The following is a 16,768-nucleotide window of genomic DNA, read 5'->3' on the forward strand; positions in this document are numbered from 1 at the left end:
GAAGCAAAAGTTTTGGTCAGCTTTGAGGAGGACAGTTACGTACAGGCATAACATCTATAGGATTTTGGTGGAATCCTGAAACCTATCAGGATTCAGTTCCCAAATTTTGAAATACTCGTGGCATTTGGAGGTGCAGGCTACGAGTTCCATATACACAGCGTGCATATGGAACTGCAGCATTTTATTCCCTAAATATAATACAAGGCACAGGCTTCACTGAATCCTCACTTTTAGAGCTTCTTCCCTTTAGGATAATGCCTCGTTCCTGAGTCTGAACCTAACAAAACGGCAGGAAAATGTCTAAAGGCTGTTTCAGCTTTCATTGGGTCTTTTCAGTATTATTCTCTCGGGACACTCCAACAGAAGACACAGCAGGCACCGATGTCAGACAAAAGGAATCCCAGATTGACTGAAAAGCAGAAGCCTTCATTATTACCCAGAAAAAGACTTTGTCTTCATAAATACACCCAGCAAGCTTTGGGAATCAGAGGAGGAGAGTTATTTGACAATGCTATCAAACCTGAAAAATAACATTCAAGAGCGTTGTTATGATGCAAAGGCTTATTCTCCGTTAGTTACGGCTGCCATCATGTGACTTCACTCAACCCCCATCTACATCACATTAGAAAACTTGAAAAAAAAATGTTCAACAGTTACAGGATACTATGCAGAGATGCGACTTTGTTGAGCAATATTCAGCCTCGGTTCATTATTTTAGCATCAACTTATTCTACAGCTTTTGCATCTCTGGTTCTCATTTCAGATTTTTCTGCAGACAAAATTGTGCAACTTTCCCATCTATGATACCAAGAGAGCAATTTCTCCTACAGTACTGTAAATTCAGGTTCCTCACATTTATCACTGGTGCTGCGCTTGTTCATTGCCTGTCTTTCTATTACCTGAGCAGGTACTTTAGAAGACAAGGAAACTTTTGTTGCTTAGCTGCTGGTCTTCTTTTTAATACAGTACCCCAAAGAATTTCATTTTATGAAACACTCTCCTCAAAGAGATACAGAGGAATAGGTGGTAGCTAGCATTAGTTTTCATGTCAGCATTTGTACTTCATCTTAAGGCAGTGAAAGAGATATTTTCAGAAAAGAAGAGTTACTTCTTCAAGATGTGTGTTAGCAGGAAAGGTGTTAAGGGGATCAGAGAGGACTTTTTAAAGAAATATATACATATATATATATATAAAGTCAGTTTTCCACAGGAAATGTAGACATCTTGAGTCACTTCTGCCCCTGAATTCCAAGGATAGTTCCTCCACCTACTCAGAAATATTTCCAGAGTGATAATGTCGCTGAACAGCAACTTGGCATAAGTGAATCATATTCAAAATGTTCCTTTTCTCCCAACAAGAGGCTTGGAAATTTTTTAGTTTTTTTTTTTCTTTATACTTTATCTTGGGGCACTCACTAGGATGCTGCTTCACAACTGGATATGACGACCTGTTTTAATCCAAGCACTTGGGATCCTAAAATTCCCCCCACCTTCTCCAAATCCTTAGGACTTCAGTTCCTATTTGCAAGACTTTGCCTCGGCATCCTCCCCTTCTTAACAATGCAAGCAAAGGACTAGAGAAAGGAGGTGTCACCTAGGAATACCATGTCTGCACCATTTCTTCCACTGCTAGCACCTGTCAGGAGCTCAACATGCCAGCAGGCCTCTTAAAAACAGTTTCACAAGAGCAAAAAAGCCAAGGGCTGGAAAACCCAGGTGTATTTCTGCAGGCTCACTAGAACCTGCAGAGCAGAAATCCACAGTTGCATAGGAAATGCCAGCAAAACTCAAAGGGCTCAAAGGTTTTATCCTCCATTGTGCTTTGGAAACCTACAGATATCTGGGTTTGAATCCTCATCAAATACATGATTCAGTTAGGACATTTCTCAGGAGAAAACATTACCCCAGCATTCTCCTAGCTAACATTTTTTTCCAAATAGAAATAATGGGGAGAGGATACATACAGCCACAATGAGGAAATCCAGCCAGCACCAGGCATTAGTGAAGAACTTGACGAATCCATAGGCGCACCATTTCAGCAACATCTCCAGGATGAAAATGTAAGTGAAGACCTTGTCTGCATACTCCAGGATGGTCCGGATGGTTTTCCTCTGTTCTATGTAAATATCCTCAAAAGCCTGGGAAATAACCAGGTACCCCTGTCATTACATCAGAGTTGTTCCACAGTTCAACGTGGTAAGCCAGAAGGTTATTCAAACAATACTGAGAGGAGCAGGGGAATTACATTTCTTACACAGTGCAATTTACCTGTTATAGTAGTTGCACCACCAAAAAAAAAAAAAAGGAAAGAAAAAAAGGAAAAAAAATCCTCTCCTAAATAAATAACCCTACAAAGCTAGGTTTACACAAGAACATATCTGCCTTTCAGGGATCTGAGTAAAATCCTTTATCTCTAAGTGCTCAGTACCCAGTATGACTCCAGTAACATACAGACAGGTTTTTATCTGCTACTTGGCACTCAGTAGATCCAAACTGGCTAAGTTCCTTGGAAATCACACTGTTAGTAATTATGAAAAATATGCACGTAAAAAATGCCCGGCTATTGCTGTGGGATACTAATTGTTGTGGACTTCTGTCCACTTGTGGATAATGCATGCTGTGGTTGTTTGCTGTATAACCCACTGTGTACTGTGTGAAAATGGACAAACACACAGTGATTATTTGCATCTGTGTAACATCAGGAACTCAAGAAGCTCTGCAAAGACAAGAAAGTGAAGAAAGGGAAGCGTAATTATCCCTGTTTGGTAGAGCGGACATGAGAGACAGATAAAAGTTGATTGTCCAAAATCATCACATTTCTAGTCAAACTACCATCAGAAATTTTCAGGATTTTTGTCTACATTCTTAAATTAAACAATACAAACTCATCAAGAAGGGCTTCTGTACAGTACACAACAGAGCTGTGTTGTTTTCCAAGTAAGAATCATCATAGCTTTCTTTTTCACCAAATTTCCTATACAGTTTTCCCAAGTACATGTTTAACACCATTGGGCTACAAGTATTTCTGTATTTTACTTACCAGAGCACCACTGCTCAGTAGGATCATAAAGATGATGAAAGTCTCAAACCAGTTATGTTCCACAATCAGAAAACACGTCTTCCTCAAGGTCCACCAAGACTTTCCCAGCCCTTCCTCAATATTGACCTGACAACATTTACAGCGCTGCATGCAACCTGGAATGGGCATAGTGCACAAAGGAATATGAGCCCCAGGTTTTGTCAGGTAACAGATGAGAAAATGGAAGAATGAAAAATTGTCAGTGCCAAGAAGAGATTTAGATGCCAATAATATTAAGCGGGCTGAGTTTCAGTTTAAATGGTGCATATTATTGAGGTTTTATGATTAGTTTCACCACTTCTCTATCTGGGCACCTGAATTAACATGGATTTGGGAACAGATTAAGCTAGTTATATTTGGTGAGGTATCCATGCACTTGACAGGACAGGAATGGAGAACTTGCTGATAAAATAACCTTGAACCATTTAAAATATGCTTGCCATGGGAATACTTGTAATGGATCAGTTGCTGAAAGACATTGAGGCCAGTGACAGAAGGGGGGGAAGGGAAGAAAAAAAAAAAAGAAGCAGATTTCTCTACTTCTAAGTACTTAAGGCATTAAGTGTACAAAAAAATCAACCTTCCCTACTGGTAGGTCATCTAGATCCTTGCAATGGCAACTACATTTTCAAGGCCTTCACCTTGCAAATTCTTCTAGATCAGTTTACCTGTGATGCAGAGTCCAAGAAGACTCTCAAAACAGGCTGAAAATACCCAGCCCCAGTCGAGATTCACACCTAACCTTAAGGTAAGCTTCCAGTAGACACAGGGCCCAGTAACAGCTCACAGGCTTCTCTCTATACTCAACTTACCTTCTGTGAAACACGCATCTGGGTCCAGGTACTCCTCTGGGGCCTCCACAGGGACTTCTTCCACCTCAGGTTTTATATCAATGGTGCTACCTTCAGAGGAGCTGGTATCATCCAGTTTCTTGAACACAAAATAAAGACCATTCCAACCTCTAGTTATTTCCCACCAAATATCGAACCTCTTGATGACTCAGCAATTCATTCACCATATTTACTATAAAGAAGGTTGTTTCCTCGCTTCACCTCATAAAGATCCTTAGCCAGCTCGCATCTCATGTTAACAGGACAGACAGACAGCTTACTCATTTGGTCCCTTTAATCTTATATCTAAATTTACTAGGTAAATGTAGAAGTATGTGTGGCTCTCCATAAAGCAGCTAGCACAAGTAGCTTCTGCCTTGGATGCAAAGACAATATCATAACATAAACAGAAGTTTTGTGCTGGAATTATCCAGTTCTCCCTCCCGAGACGCTGCCAGGTGTTCACAGGTGAAATGACTAGAATGCATTATTAACATTACATCCTACCTCTTTGCTGCCATCTGGATCTGTGTCACTGCTGAAATCTTCTGTGTTGAGATTTTCAAAATCTGATTCTCCTACAGCAATAGGTACCCGGACAGTGAGATTGGGGTTATTGATGAAGGACATGTGATCTTCATCTATTATGTACTTCTCCACGCTGCTCCCAATTCCACTTGTCGTGCCATTGCCATTCTTCTGATAATCAATGTCTCTGTTGATATCAGCCCCTGTGTGGTTAGCAATGCAGTTCACCTTCTTGTCATACAACTCATCCAAGGGTTTGACCTCATCTCCCCCTCTCTGCTTGAAATGAGTGTGCATGAATTCACGCACTTTCGCCTTGGTCCAGGCAATGCCCTTCTTGATGCGAATGACAGAAATCTGCAGGTTGTTCATCTCCCCATCATCATCTGTGGCTGCCAGGTTGTCTGCGCTGAAGGAGCTCAGTAGCAAGGCCAAGAATAGGTTCAGCACCTGAAGGAGAAGAGGTCACGCTTGGCAGAGCTCTGACTGTGCTGACACACAAGGGTAACATTTCCAAAGCTAAGCCTGACTATCTGGCCACCTGCGTCCTGCTAATGTCAGCAGGGGCTGCAGAGCTAAGCCTCCAAACACCACCCTGAGAAACTGCTCTGGTGTCCAACAGACCCACTGAGGTATCTAGGACTTGAGGAACACAACGCTGCTTGTAAGATATGCAACTGTTCACACTACCTCATAAAATACAAGGAAACATCATGATCTAGTCTAACCTCCCACACAACAAGCCGTGCAGTTTCACCAGTCGATTCTTGCACGCAACTATACCGCATGATTGAACCAGTGGGCAGATTTTAGAAGAATCTTCCAACCGTATTTTGACACTTCAGGCCTTCCCCTGCATACCAAATTACTTCCTCTCCTGGAATTTGAAAAGCCAGGTTTTACTTTGAAGCATCTTTTACCTCCCCCAGGCACCTTGTGGATCTGTCACCTCTGACTGAGGGTTTTGTACCTCCAGCTTCTATTGTAAAGTGTTTGGATGCTTTTTGTGGGCAACAAGCTAAGGCCAAGCAAAACACAGCCTTAATATTGTACTACCAAAGTCAACGGGACTGTTCATACACAGAGGCCATCAAGGACCTCAGCAGAGCTGGAAGAGATACCCTAGTCCTGTGGTCTCTCCATGTTTTACCCCACCCAGAGGAAAACAATAAAAACCATCAGTAACCATTTACTGACCACTAAATTTCCGATGACCATGACCATCATGAAGACAATCAAGCACATGGCCTGTCCTGCCACCTCCATACAATCCCACATGGTCTCAATCCATTCCCCACACAACACACGGAAGACAATAAGGAAGGAGTGGAAGAAATCGTGCATGTGCCAGCGGGGTAGCTCACACTCCGGATTGATCTTGCAGACACACTCCTTGTAGCTTTTGCCGAAGAGCTGCATGCCCACCACCGCAAAGATGAACACGATGATGGCTAGCACCAAGGTCAGGTTCCCCAAAGCACCCACCGAGTTACCGATGATTTTTATCAGCATATTCAGAGTGGGCCAAGACTTGGCCAGCTTGAAGACTCTCAGCTACAAAAGCAAACAAAGAGACAAATGACACTTCATTTAATTTCGCCTTTAAAAAAAAAGAGGAAAAAAAGAGGGAAATCAGGCAGGACTTTCTAAACTGGAGTCATCACATATTTTATTCTGCTACTGAGGTCACTGGCAGTAGGGAATGCTTAACTTCTCTTTCAACTCAGCCTTCTTTATTTGTACTTAGTTGTTCTCCTACCCACCTATCTCCCTTTACAAAGGAAAAGTATGGAGCTTCTCAGTTTCAAACTTTGCAATGTTAAGGAAGACTTATTTGAAGGTTACATGTCACTTTTTTTTTTTTCCTGAATGTTTCTCATCTTTCTCTGGAAAAAAAGCATTTGTTTTCCTGGCATATCGAGAACACAAAATCAAAGCTTAATATCCAGAGAATCTAATTTGGAGATGGACTTGCTGGATATAAATTGGAGCTTCTGAGTACTGAGCTCTTCGGAAAACCTGACCTCAGCTGTGGGATCTCTGTGCCCAAAAACCCAACCTTGAGGTTTTCAGAATTTAATTTTCAAAAGCTTAACTGCTGCCAGGACAAGATAAAGCACATGAAGGCTGTAGGTATTCAGCACTTTTATTACACCGTAACCTACAACCTAGCAAATCTGACTTGGTAAATTACCTCAAGCAACCACAGGAAATAAAAGGTGCGTTCTGACGAAGTCCTTCAACACCACCTACCAAGTGAACCTTCTCTGCATATACACACTGAGCTGTTGCTCAGATCTCATAAAATATGAACAGCAGTTATGAAGTAAGAAGAGACCACAAAAATGATACCACTCCATCCCTGTCCTCCCAAAGAACAGAGGAAAAGGGATAGAGGGGGTGCCTTTACTTTAGGTAGCTGCAAGATCGGAACATTCGAAAAGGACTGGAATATGAATACCAATCGGAAAGATCGCAGCACGGAAAGTCCTTCCACGTTTGCTAGACCCAGTTCCATTAAACTGAGGGAGACAATAAATCCATCAAAGATGTTCCAGCCTTCTTGGAAATAATAGTAGGGATCCATGGCGATAAGCTTCAGGAACATTTCTGCTGTGAAAATTCCAGTGAAAACCTGGAGTGTTGCAGAGAGAGACAAAAGAACAAGCAAAGAATTGCTTTTGTTCATTTTCTGATCTTCAGTGTAACTATCAAACAATGCAATTCGTCACACCAGTTCAAACACGCAGTCTATACAATGTCATGTGCTTGCCCACAATAGTCTTTTCTCTCCTGAGGCAGCTTCACTGGCACGAATCTCACTGACCTACTCAGGCATACCAGCAATTAACAGGCAGATTTTTAGGTAGCAATAAGTTTTGACCAGAAAGTTGCACCCTTAGCCAGCACCTCTGAGTCACCACAGACTGCAGCGAACACAAGCTCATGCCTCAGTGTCCCCTAGGAGCCTGTAATAGCAGCTCTTTCAGTCTAATTCTACCTTAACAGGTAGTGTATCCCAGTAGGAGCAGATCTGTAAGGAATATTTACTGACACCATCTTACCAGATTTCCTACGGAGAGCACATGTTCAAACTCGGGGGTCATGGGATGGTGCTCCATTGCCATGAACAGAGTGTTCAGCACAATACAGATGGTGATGGCCAGGTCAACAAAAGGATCCATGACAATTAAGTTCACTATCTCCTTCAGCTTGATCCAGTACGGGTGGCATTCCCAGATCAAGAACGTGTTGGCAAATTTGTACCAGCAAGGGGGACACTTCCTCTGGGATTCTTCCAGCTCTACAGTTACAAAAGAAAACAGCAGTGGAGCTCAGTCTTCTTCCCTAACACTGCTGGATTTGACTCTGAGCATGGCTGAAAAACTCTCCAATCTTGCCTATGCTGAACCTCTCTCACGTCTCCCTCCTTGTACAATGATTCACCATTCTTGCAGCAAAGTTACATTTTGCCTTATCTTCACACAACGCTCAAAATGAAGAACTCCAGGACATGCAGCAATGGCTAAATACAAACAGTTCCTAAGCAAAGAAGCTTATAACCATGGCAGATCACCAGGACAGACCCAAGAGAGTCAGGGCATGCCTTTGTACCCAGCTCCACTTTGGTACCTACGTTAAGAGCCGCATGCACAGCTGCACGAGGTTACCAGGAAGTACAGTTTTAAATCTGTGCAACAGCACTGTGCGGATCTGATGACGTAATCCAAGCTAGTTTAAATGAACGGATATATTTAACTCAGGACTGATCAAGGTAAAATGGCTTAAAGCAAAGTTAAAGATTCCAAACTGTCTTCGGTGCTAGTTTTTAAATAACAAAGCTAAATGAATTCTGTGTTGAATGCAGACATGATCTAAAAGAGGAAATGCATGACATAATGCTGCAAAGGATTCTGAACAGGAACAACCTGATTAAGACAAACCACATCCATTTAGAGAAATCAAACGTAACGCTATGTCCATTTTTTAAACCGGCTTATTTCAAGTGCCTAGAAAAAAAAAAAAAAAAAAAGAGGAGTTTTCCCCCACTTGCAATGGTTTTATTCAGGCTATACAGATGTTTGTACTGAAGATGGGTAGGGAAAGGACCCCTGCTCTCTTTCTCATTGGTTCTCTGGTTGCTTAGTATTTAGTTGCCTTGGAATTGCTAAAGTTAAAAAAGAGGACCGTAGCACTGTAGCCTGTAGGCGTTTGCGCAGGAGGGAAGCAGCAGAAGAACCTTGCTCTGTTTCTAAGTATATTTAGTTTTCATACAATTTTATTGCAGGAGACAGCAGGAATTTGAGATCATCAACCTCATATGGCTGCTGTTCACAGATTCTTACTGGTTCCTGCATAACATATTTGGAAATCTCATCTCTGTGTGATGTCCACTTCTGAATTTCCATCATGCACAAGTCCCTTTCTCCTTTGACAGCTGTCACGTTTGAGACCCTAGAGTACCTCAAATCTTTCTTCCCATGGCCTGTTACAAGGAGGGTCTCTCCAGCCCTTGTGAGATGGCAGAAAACAGAACACCAGTATCAGACATTTTCTTAATCCTTTAATCTCCACACCTCATATTCATTATTGCAAAATTACAACTCTTTTGCTGCCTTTACCTCTATATTTATATAATTCAGATGCAAAACCAAGTAAAACAGCCTCATTAATGTTGCTGCATTAATTATGACTTGAAAGAAGCAGGTTTTGGTAAAAACAATGCAAATTAGAAAGCAGGAATTGCTATGTTCTGCATGTCTGAAGGGCGTGTGTGTTCCCTGTCAGGTACCCAAGGCTCAAAGCAGATCTCTGCTGTGCAGCACCTGCCCTAACGGACCGAGCCCTGCCCTGAGCCTGTACTCCCTACCCTATGCCCCCACCCTGCTCCCAGGAAGGCCAGCCTTATAAACCAGCTCTTGCCCTAATCCCCCCAGCAACTAAGCAGCCATCTCACAAGGTTCAGCTTTACCATCCAGCATCCTCTTGGGCAAATCGAGCAACCAGGGGTGTCCATACCTGCCCCGTCTGCTGGGGAGCACCTCTGGCCACCCAGAGGGACAGCTCCAGGACAAGAAAACAAGGGCATATGCAGGCCCCCACAGCAGACTGAGAAACTATACTGTAACTACCTGGTGGATGGGTCCTCTGTCTTCCTAAAACACACCACGAGAGGGCAATCAATACATGTATACTGCAAAAGCCCAAAGGCACACCTTCAAACCATACCTACCCTCAACAAGGGTATTTGTCAAGCCGGTCATTACACTGTTGGTTCGATCCTTTCTTCCATAGGAGACATTCACCTGATCCATCGAGACCAAGAGAGACCCACCAGGTTTCTTTTTAATTTCTATTTCAGTGGTACCCTGCAAAAGTCATACATTGATTAATACAAACCCTTAGTCTTCCCAGTATTTTACACGCTGTCAGCCTAGAAATATGCCAAGTATCCCCAAGAGGGAAAAAAAATCTTTGCTCCCTCTAGCCTTTCCATTTTTGTATGTAACATAAATGGTTAAAAGAAAACTGAAGCCCTTGGTTCTGCTTGTACCATTGCTTTGCAACCTGAGACAAATTAAGTATTATACTTTAAAGAATGTTTCTAATGAGTGTTGCTGCAGTACAAGGTAGTTCATGCTCTGTACTATTACTCAACTAAGAGCAGACAGGCAATGACTCCTAACAAGCCCATATTGCACCCTGCTTTATAGAAGGCCCCCAAATTAATACCGTTTAGCATCTGAGCATTTGATTGCATTGACAAGAGGACATCGTACTTCTGCCAAGGAATCTGCCAGCCCCTGAAGCCCTCCCACCATGACAGTTAATTGCCTGTTGCACGCTTAAGTCCCTCCACAGATAGTTAGCAAAAAGAACTGCCGAGTAATACTTTCACTTCCATGCATGCATCATGCAGATTACTATTTCTACTATGTTCATGCTGTGTTAAAAAGAGAATTAAATACTGAAGCAAAACATTGTGTTAACATGCTAATTGGGGAAGAAAAAAGAAGGGAGCAACTAATGCTTAACATAACTAGTTAGGGTCAATTAGGTTGCAAGAACTGAAACAATTTTAAAAAATAGCTTGGAATGTACAGGCATGGTAAGCAGGCTTTTCTCAGAAACAATTCTTTCAGGAATGTCTTGACATGGTTGCAATCTTATCCAGATTCTCAGAAGCCTCCCCTAATACACTATTTTTAAGCTTTGTTTCCCTGAACTGCTGATCTATTAAAAAGGTTACTCAATACCAACTCGGTCTGCTGATCTAAAAAAGGTCACAATTAAGGAAAATTCACAACTTAATAGCAATGAAACTGGTAGAATTTAACACTTCTCTAAACATAGTTCAGAGTGCAAGACTCTGGTCTGATAAAGATCCTGCCCTGACATACGCCAAGGATCTCTGTTATTATCAGTCCTTCAATTTGGGACTCAATTCCAAGCCCTTTTTTTTTTTCCCAGGAAGACAGGGGAAAGGAGGTGGGTCATTAAGTCCGAGAAGGGAAGAAAGGAGAAGTCAAAGCACAGGGATTTAAATCCACTGCAGACTTTGTCGTCTGCGGTCAGACAAACCAACTCTCATTCCATCGGGGTGGCTGGCTCACTTGGAGGGCGGCATACGGGAAAGCAGAAGAGGACAGACCGCCATGCCTACGCTAGCTACTCATTGACCTCCTTACGCTGTCATCAGGAGCTGCCTTATCTATTTTCACCTCAGGCAGAAGGCGTCCCCCAGGCATGCTGGAAGGTGGGCCGCCAATGAGGGACACCACGCCGTTACAATCCACCGTGCTGTTCCTCTTCACGTTTCGGCGGAGGTTGGGGAAGATCCGCGAGGACCGGCTGCCTTGGCTGTAGCCGCTGTAGCCGCTGTAGCTGCTCCTTCGGTCACGGCCACGGATGGGGATGAAGAGGGAGTCTCTCCTGCCTTCGCTCTCCTCCACCGTGCTGTGCTCGTCATCAGCAAACTCATTTTCAGAACCTGGGTCACGAAATCGCCCTTTGTAGCTGAAGATGCTGCTCTTGCTATTGTGCCGGGAGAGAAAAGGGGAGCCCGGGATGCTGAGGAGAGACTAGGAGGAAGAAAAGAAAGAATGACAAGGGGGTGAATAGTGTGGAAACAAAGTACTTCAGTGCCCTCAAGTGCTGCTAAAGCAGTTTTGCTCCCTCTCCAAATCCAGACAAACCATTGCCACTTGGATGTCAGCTGTACTTAGAAGTCGTTCGCTCTTGGCTGGCTGAGCTACGCTGGTAAGGAAGTTTAATCTGGTAAAACACACTCATCTCAGGAACAACTTATGCCAGGGTAAGTGCAAGGGCTGTAAACTCAGGCATTAAGCGTCTTCCTGATCCAGTGCAAGTTTAAATGGGTGAGCAGATTCCTCGGAAATGTTAATCAGGATCTAAACAGAATATTACCCCAACTAAATAAATGTAAACATTAAGGAAGGAAATGAAAACTACCTGGTTCATGATGGAAAACTTCCTTCCTATCCTGTTATCAGGTAGCCTGAATGCTTTCCTCCTCATGCCATCCTCTGATTCAGACTTGAACACCTTTTCAGCATCACCCTTCTCCTCTCCTTCCGACAGCTCTTTGTCTTTCCGTTTTTTCCTCCGGTTTCGACGCTCCTTGGCACTCTTGGAACTGACTTTGGAAATCTCCGAGGAGCTCCGAGACATCCTCCCCCCACCATCATCTTCCACAGCATCCTCAGAGACTGTCCCTGCCGAAGTGACCATAGCAGCAGCCTGAAGGTGAAGGCAAGAGAATAGGAAAATAAATCAGAACTTAATTTGAATAATACTCCATTATTTCTGCTTTAAGAAAGAGCGTGCCTTAATGCATGGAAGCACAAGAAAAAACACAATCAAACACTCACCTGTGCTTCTTCCTGCTGCTTTTTCAATTGTTCTAACATGGCCTTAAATTCTGCCTCTTTCTGCTCTGCCTCCTCCAACGTGGCCTGGTTCTGTTCTTCATAAGCCATAGCCACCACAGCCAAAATTAGGTTTACCAGATAGAATGATCCCACAAAGATCACCAAGACGAAGAAGATCATGTAGGTTTTTCCTGCTGCTCGTAAGGTCTAGAAGTAGAAGAGAATGGTAGAGGGAATAGAAAAGGAAAGGGGAAAGCAATTTCTAGAGTGACACCTGATATGCAAGCTGATCTAATGTTTCTTGACCCGAATGCTTCTAAGAAAATAGAGCAGTGCTGGGTATTTAGGATCTCAGCACTTCCACTGCAAAGCACTGAGACACTGCACATTCATTAGCCCTAAACACAAAAGGTGACATCCCTCTTCTTCCCTTAAGGGAACATCCAATGGATGCAAACTGAAAAGGATGCAGAAGTACAGTGTGAAACTCAATGCCTAGCCTTCTCCAAAACAAAACAAACTGTTAAAAAAGCCATTTCAGCAAGGAGCCCAAACCACCCTCAGGTTACAAGGAAACGCTCTGCCCTCCAAAGTGCCTGAACACCTCCTGTGAGCAGAGCTGAGCTTCTGCAGCGCGCAGTCAGCTTCTTCCCGAATTAATTCACAGCTCAGCTGCGTGCATGCTGCAGACCTACAATCCCTTCTGGACTTAGAAGTGCGACACCCGCTTACAGGTAACATCCCTTTCCTTCTCAATCCCCAAGGTCTAATTCTGCAGCTGTACTTCTCTTTCAGATGCTAGGAAGTAAATACAGCTCATCACAATCTCTGCGTCCCCAAATTTCCACGTTGTGTAACACCGAAGCAACGCAATTACTTACTAATTGATACAAGTTTTCCCAAAAGTCCTGAGTCATAAGGCGAAACAAAGCCAGAAAAGCCCAGCTGAAAGTGTCAAAGCTTGTGTAACCATAGTTCGGGTTCCGTCCTGCTTTCATGCACGTGTAGCCCTCTGGACATTGACTGTAAAGAAGATGGAAGTGATTTCAGGGCATCAGTACGGTAAAAGGGATAGGGCAAATTCATCACAGGCACGTTAACCGGGCTAACCAATTTCAGACAATAGCACAAGGACAGTTTCCACTTCTGAACCTCCAGCCCCTACTTCTCCATCGATTTTTATGATTAGATTCAGAAGGAAATCATGCCACCAGAAATCATCATTAGATGGATCAGTCTCCTGGGGTGACAAGAAAAATGCCAGCTTACATCGTATCAGAGCAGCAGACAGCAACAATGGATTAATAATTAGATTAAGAAACGTGAAGCCTTTTACATTTGAAATAACACCAGAACCAACAAAGGAAGCAACAGGAAATATTCCAAAGGTTTTGTCATCATTAGCAGACATCAGTGGTAATTAGTCATCACTTTTAACAAAGCTCAACACTCACCCTGCATCTGAGCTGTTACCACAGAGCAAAGGATCAGGGGCACCAGGAATTATGTAAAAATTTGCTGAAGAAGATGAAAAAGAAAAGATTACATGCACACACGCATGGAGTTAGAGGATTTAGCATACTATCGCACTACAGAAACCTTAACTAAACTCTTCTAGATCCCTTACCGGTAAATTTACCAGGAAACATGACATTCAGACCAGGGATTCACGTGGGCAAAGCGACTTCCTTTTTACCATATTAAAAACCCATTTTCAATTGGAATCAAAGCAGGAAGAAAAAAAAAAAGAAAAAAAAAGAAAAGAAAAAAAAGGAGCATAGGAGCATTTTGGACAAAATCCTTATTTAGCTGAAAGAGCACAGCCCATGCTTTTTAGAAAGATGAACCCAACTAGTAACACCTGAACAAGGTCAGGTTTCCAGAAATGGAAATATATCCCAGCAAGGGGTTTTTACTGTGAAAAGCCAGGCACACCACGCATCAGAAATCCCAATCAGCAGCATTAAATCAAATAAGAAGGTTTTAGGGAGAGCACTGCAGAAATACCTACACATATTGTTGGTGTATTCCTCCCAGTCAAAGCCCCTAGAGCCGTTATCCAGGAATGTCTCATTCACATTAATTGGCCATATCACACACTTGTTCCTCAAATTGCCCATAAACAGCTGCAACCCGATCAGAGCAAAGACACTGAGACAAAATACTGTCAAGATCATTACATCTGACAGCTTCTTCACAGACTGAATTAGGGCACCCACAATGGTCTTCAAGCCTGCGGAGAAGAAAACAAGACTAGAAATCACTCCTGCAGAACAAAAAAGGCATTGAAAATTCAAATACGTACAGTACCTTACACCTATGTGAGGGTAAAGGATGTTGCTTTTATAGGGCCGGGTTCCTGGAACCCAACACAGGTTCTGGAATCCCTGGAGGTTTTCCCACAGCACCACAGGCGCAATGGGTGACCCCATCCCAACGCCAGCCGTGGGTTCACCACTCAGGTCAAAAAAACAAAACCCCAAGCTCATCCCTGAGAACATCCCAGTTTTGCACGAGAGGATGCGAAGCGTACTCGGGAGGCATTGCAACGGAGGCTGGGTTTGTCCAAAAAATGTGAATTAAGGTGCGCTGCTACAAACCCTCCATGGCCACACCTTCAGCCTGCCTTATTGGCACAAACTGACGACTTACAGAGATCAGATGCCTTTCAAACTGCCTACAGCCGAACTTTCTCCTGCCTGACTAAACCGCCTCAGCATTTCTCTGCTTGCAGGAGTTGAACCTGTCACTGGGAGCAGGGTTTTGTCGCAGCCAGGTGGGCAGGGTTTCATTCAGTGCTGGCTCCTGGAGTTCCCCCAAAGCTCTCGGGGTCGTTCATTGGCAAGGCTCAATACCAAAAGCAAGCACAGGATAAGATGACCCAATCCTGCTGGTTTTCCAGACCATCTGGTCTGGGGAACCATCCATGAGCCTGGACACATTACTGAGCAGCGTAACCCTTTTGGGATTTAAACAAGGAAGATTTGGGGATGCAGGAACACTACAGCCCTTTGCTTGGCAGCTCCGATGTCGAGAAGGATCAGTGAAGGATGCTGGAGGAAGGAGTTAAAGGAATAACCTTTTCCTTTATACAAAGCTTGGGAACAATCCCCTCCTTCCTTTCCCTTCCCTTGGCAATTCTCAGATAATCATCCACCTCACCGTACACCTACCTGCCTCTCTGCACAAATTCATTTCGGGCTTCAGCAAATACAGTAAAAAGGTTTCCACCGCCTTCACTTAAGGCAAAGAGCAAAGCCATATTTTCAGCAAGATAAATTCAGTAAAATGAGGTCAAAATACAATTCTGACGACAGCTCCTTTAGACAAAACCCAAATTCTCATTTCTATGAGACAGGCCAATTACCTCTCTGATAGAGTTAAGTTTACCAAAACCTAAAGATTCTCTCTGATGCCTGAATTCAACTCAGCAGCACGTACTCATGAAACCAATCCCTGAATTTACTTTGAGCTCTGCTATTAGTTCTTGTATTAAAAATAATAAAAAAATAAAAAAATAAAAAAAGGAACACCTCCCATCAAAGTCTGCTGGAAATCCAGAACAGGGAGATCTGGCAGGAGACACCGCCACAGGTCAGGCACTATTTTTTCTTTTTTCTTTTTATTATTTTTAATTAGTTCCTCCCATCCTTTCCTTCACAGTAAGAAAAGGCATTTCAATGAGCTGTCGCGTCTTCTGCTTTATACTTCTCTTACTCAAATCTACTCCAAATTTTACTGATTTTTATATTCCCAAAGCGTCCATCCTCTGCATGGCCTGGTACCTTTGCTCTGCCCTCACCTACCAGTGCTTTCAGGTTTGTATCGCTGCTATTAGCCAAGATTGCACTGCTGGGGACGTTTCCTTTCTGGAGTATTTAAAGACCCAAAGAACACAAGTGGTTTTAGGTTCAAGCAAGTATTCCAGTCTTGAAACGCTGCTCTGGATCACATCAAACTGCCCAAACAGCCTGCTGAACAACTGACTGCTTCAAGGAACCAGTACGGAATTTTAAAAATGTAATAAAATTAAGGGGAAAAAAATGGAAAAACCCCACAGAGCCAGAAACACAGGGCTTAATCAGATCCACTTCTCTGTCCAAGGCCACCCAAGCACGCTGCAATAAACCTCGGACAAGAAACCCTTCCACACCACCAGGGGTTTGATCCATATCAGAACAGAAAGATTCAAAAATACATAAGTAAAAAGGAATTATTAGGGAGGAATACTTATTAAAAACACCTCGTTTCCTTCAGAACATTTAGATCACTGCCCAAGCCCGGCTCAAACACGAAGCAGGCTTTTTGCTGTTAAGTCTGGCAGACAAATACCCATCACAGCGCTCGTTCGCATGCTCATCTCCATCGCTCCGATACGCCCCGCTCTGCACATGCAGCCATTCACACCGGCATTTGTGCCTCTGGTTGGTGTGCCGCTC

At 43.3% G+C, this 16,768-nt stretch overlaps 1 protein-coding gene across 2 annotated transcripts in view; it reads right to left on the reverse strand.

The window, feature by feature from the left end:
* SCN8A (sodium voltage-gated channel alpha subunit 8) overlaps nt 1–16,768 on the reverse strand; it is a gene marked incomplete at its 5' end in the record, with an annotated part of 55,850 nt that overhangs the window by 15,497 nt on the left and 23,585 nt on the right. For both annotated transcript variants that reach the window (XM_084303587.1, XM_084303586.1), the window contains 14 exons: nt 1,965–2,138; nt 3,041–3,195; nt 3,892–4,009; nt 4,417–4,887; nt 5,635–5,991; nt 6,899–7,072; nt 7,503–7,741; nt 9,671–9,806; nt 11,160–11,519; nt 11,911–12,198; nt 12,330–12,536; nt 13,211–13,352; nt 13,784–13,847; nt 14,341–14,562. In XM_084303587.1, the coding sequence (XP_084159713.1) occupies nt 1,965–2,138; nt 3,041–3,195; nt 3,892–4,009; nt 4,417–4,887; nt 5,635–5,991; nt 6,899–7,072; nt 7,503–7,741; nt 9,671–9,806; nt 11,160–11,519; nt 11,911–12,198; nt 12,330–12,536; nt 13,211–13,352; nt 13,784–13,847; nt 14,341–14,562 (3,107 nt within the window). The remainder of the gene's footprint in view (nt 1–1,964; nt 2,139–3,040; nt 3,196–3,891; nt 4,010–4,416; nt 4,888–5,634; nt 5,992–6,898; nt 7,073–7,502; nt 7,742–9,670; nt 9,807–11,159; nt 11,520–11,910; nt 12,199–12,329; nt 12,537–13,210; nt 13,353–13,783; nt 13,848–14,340; nt 14,563–16,768) is intronic.

The sequence above is a fragment of the Netta rufina genome, assembly GCF_964035555.1.
Source record: "Netta rufina genome assembly, chromosome: 30".
Lineage (NCBI taxonomy): Eukaryota > Metazoa > Chordata > Aves > Anseriformes > Anatidae > Netta > Netta rufina.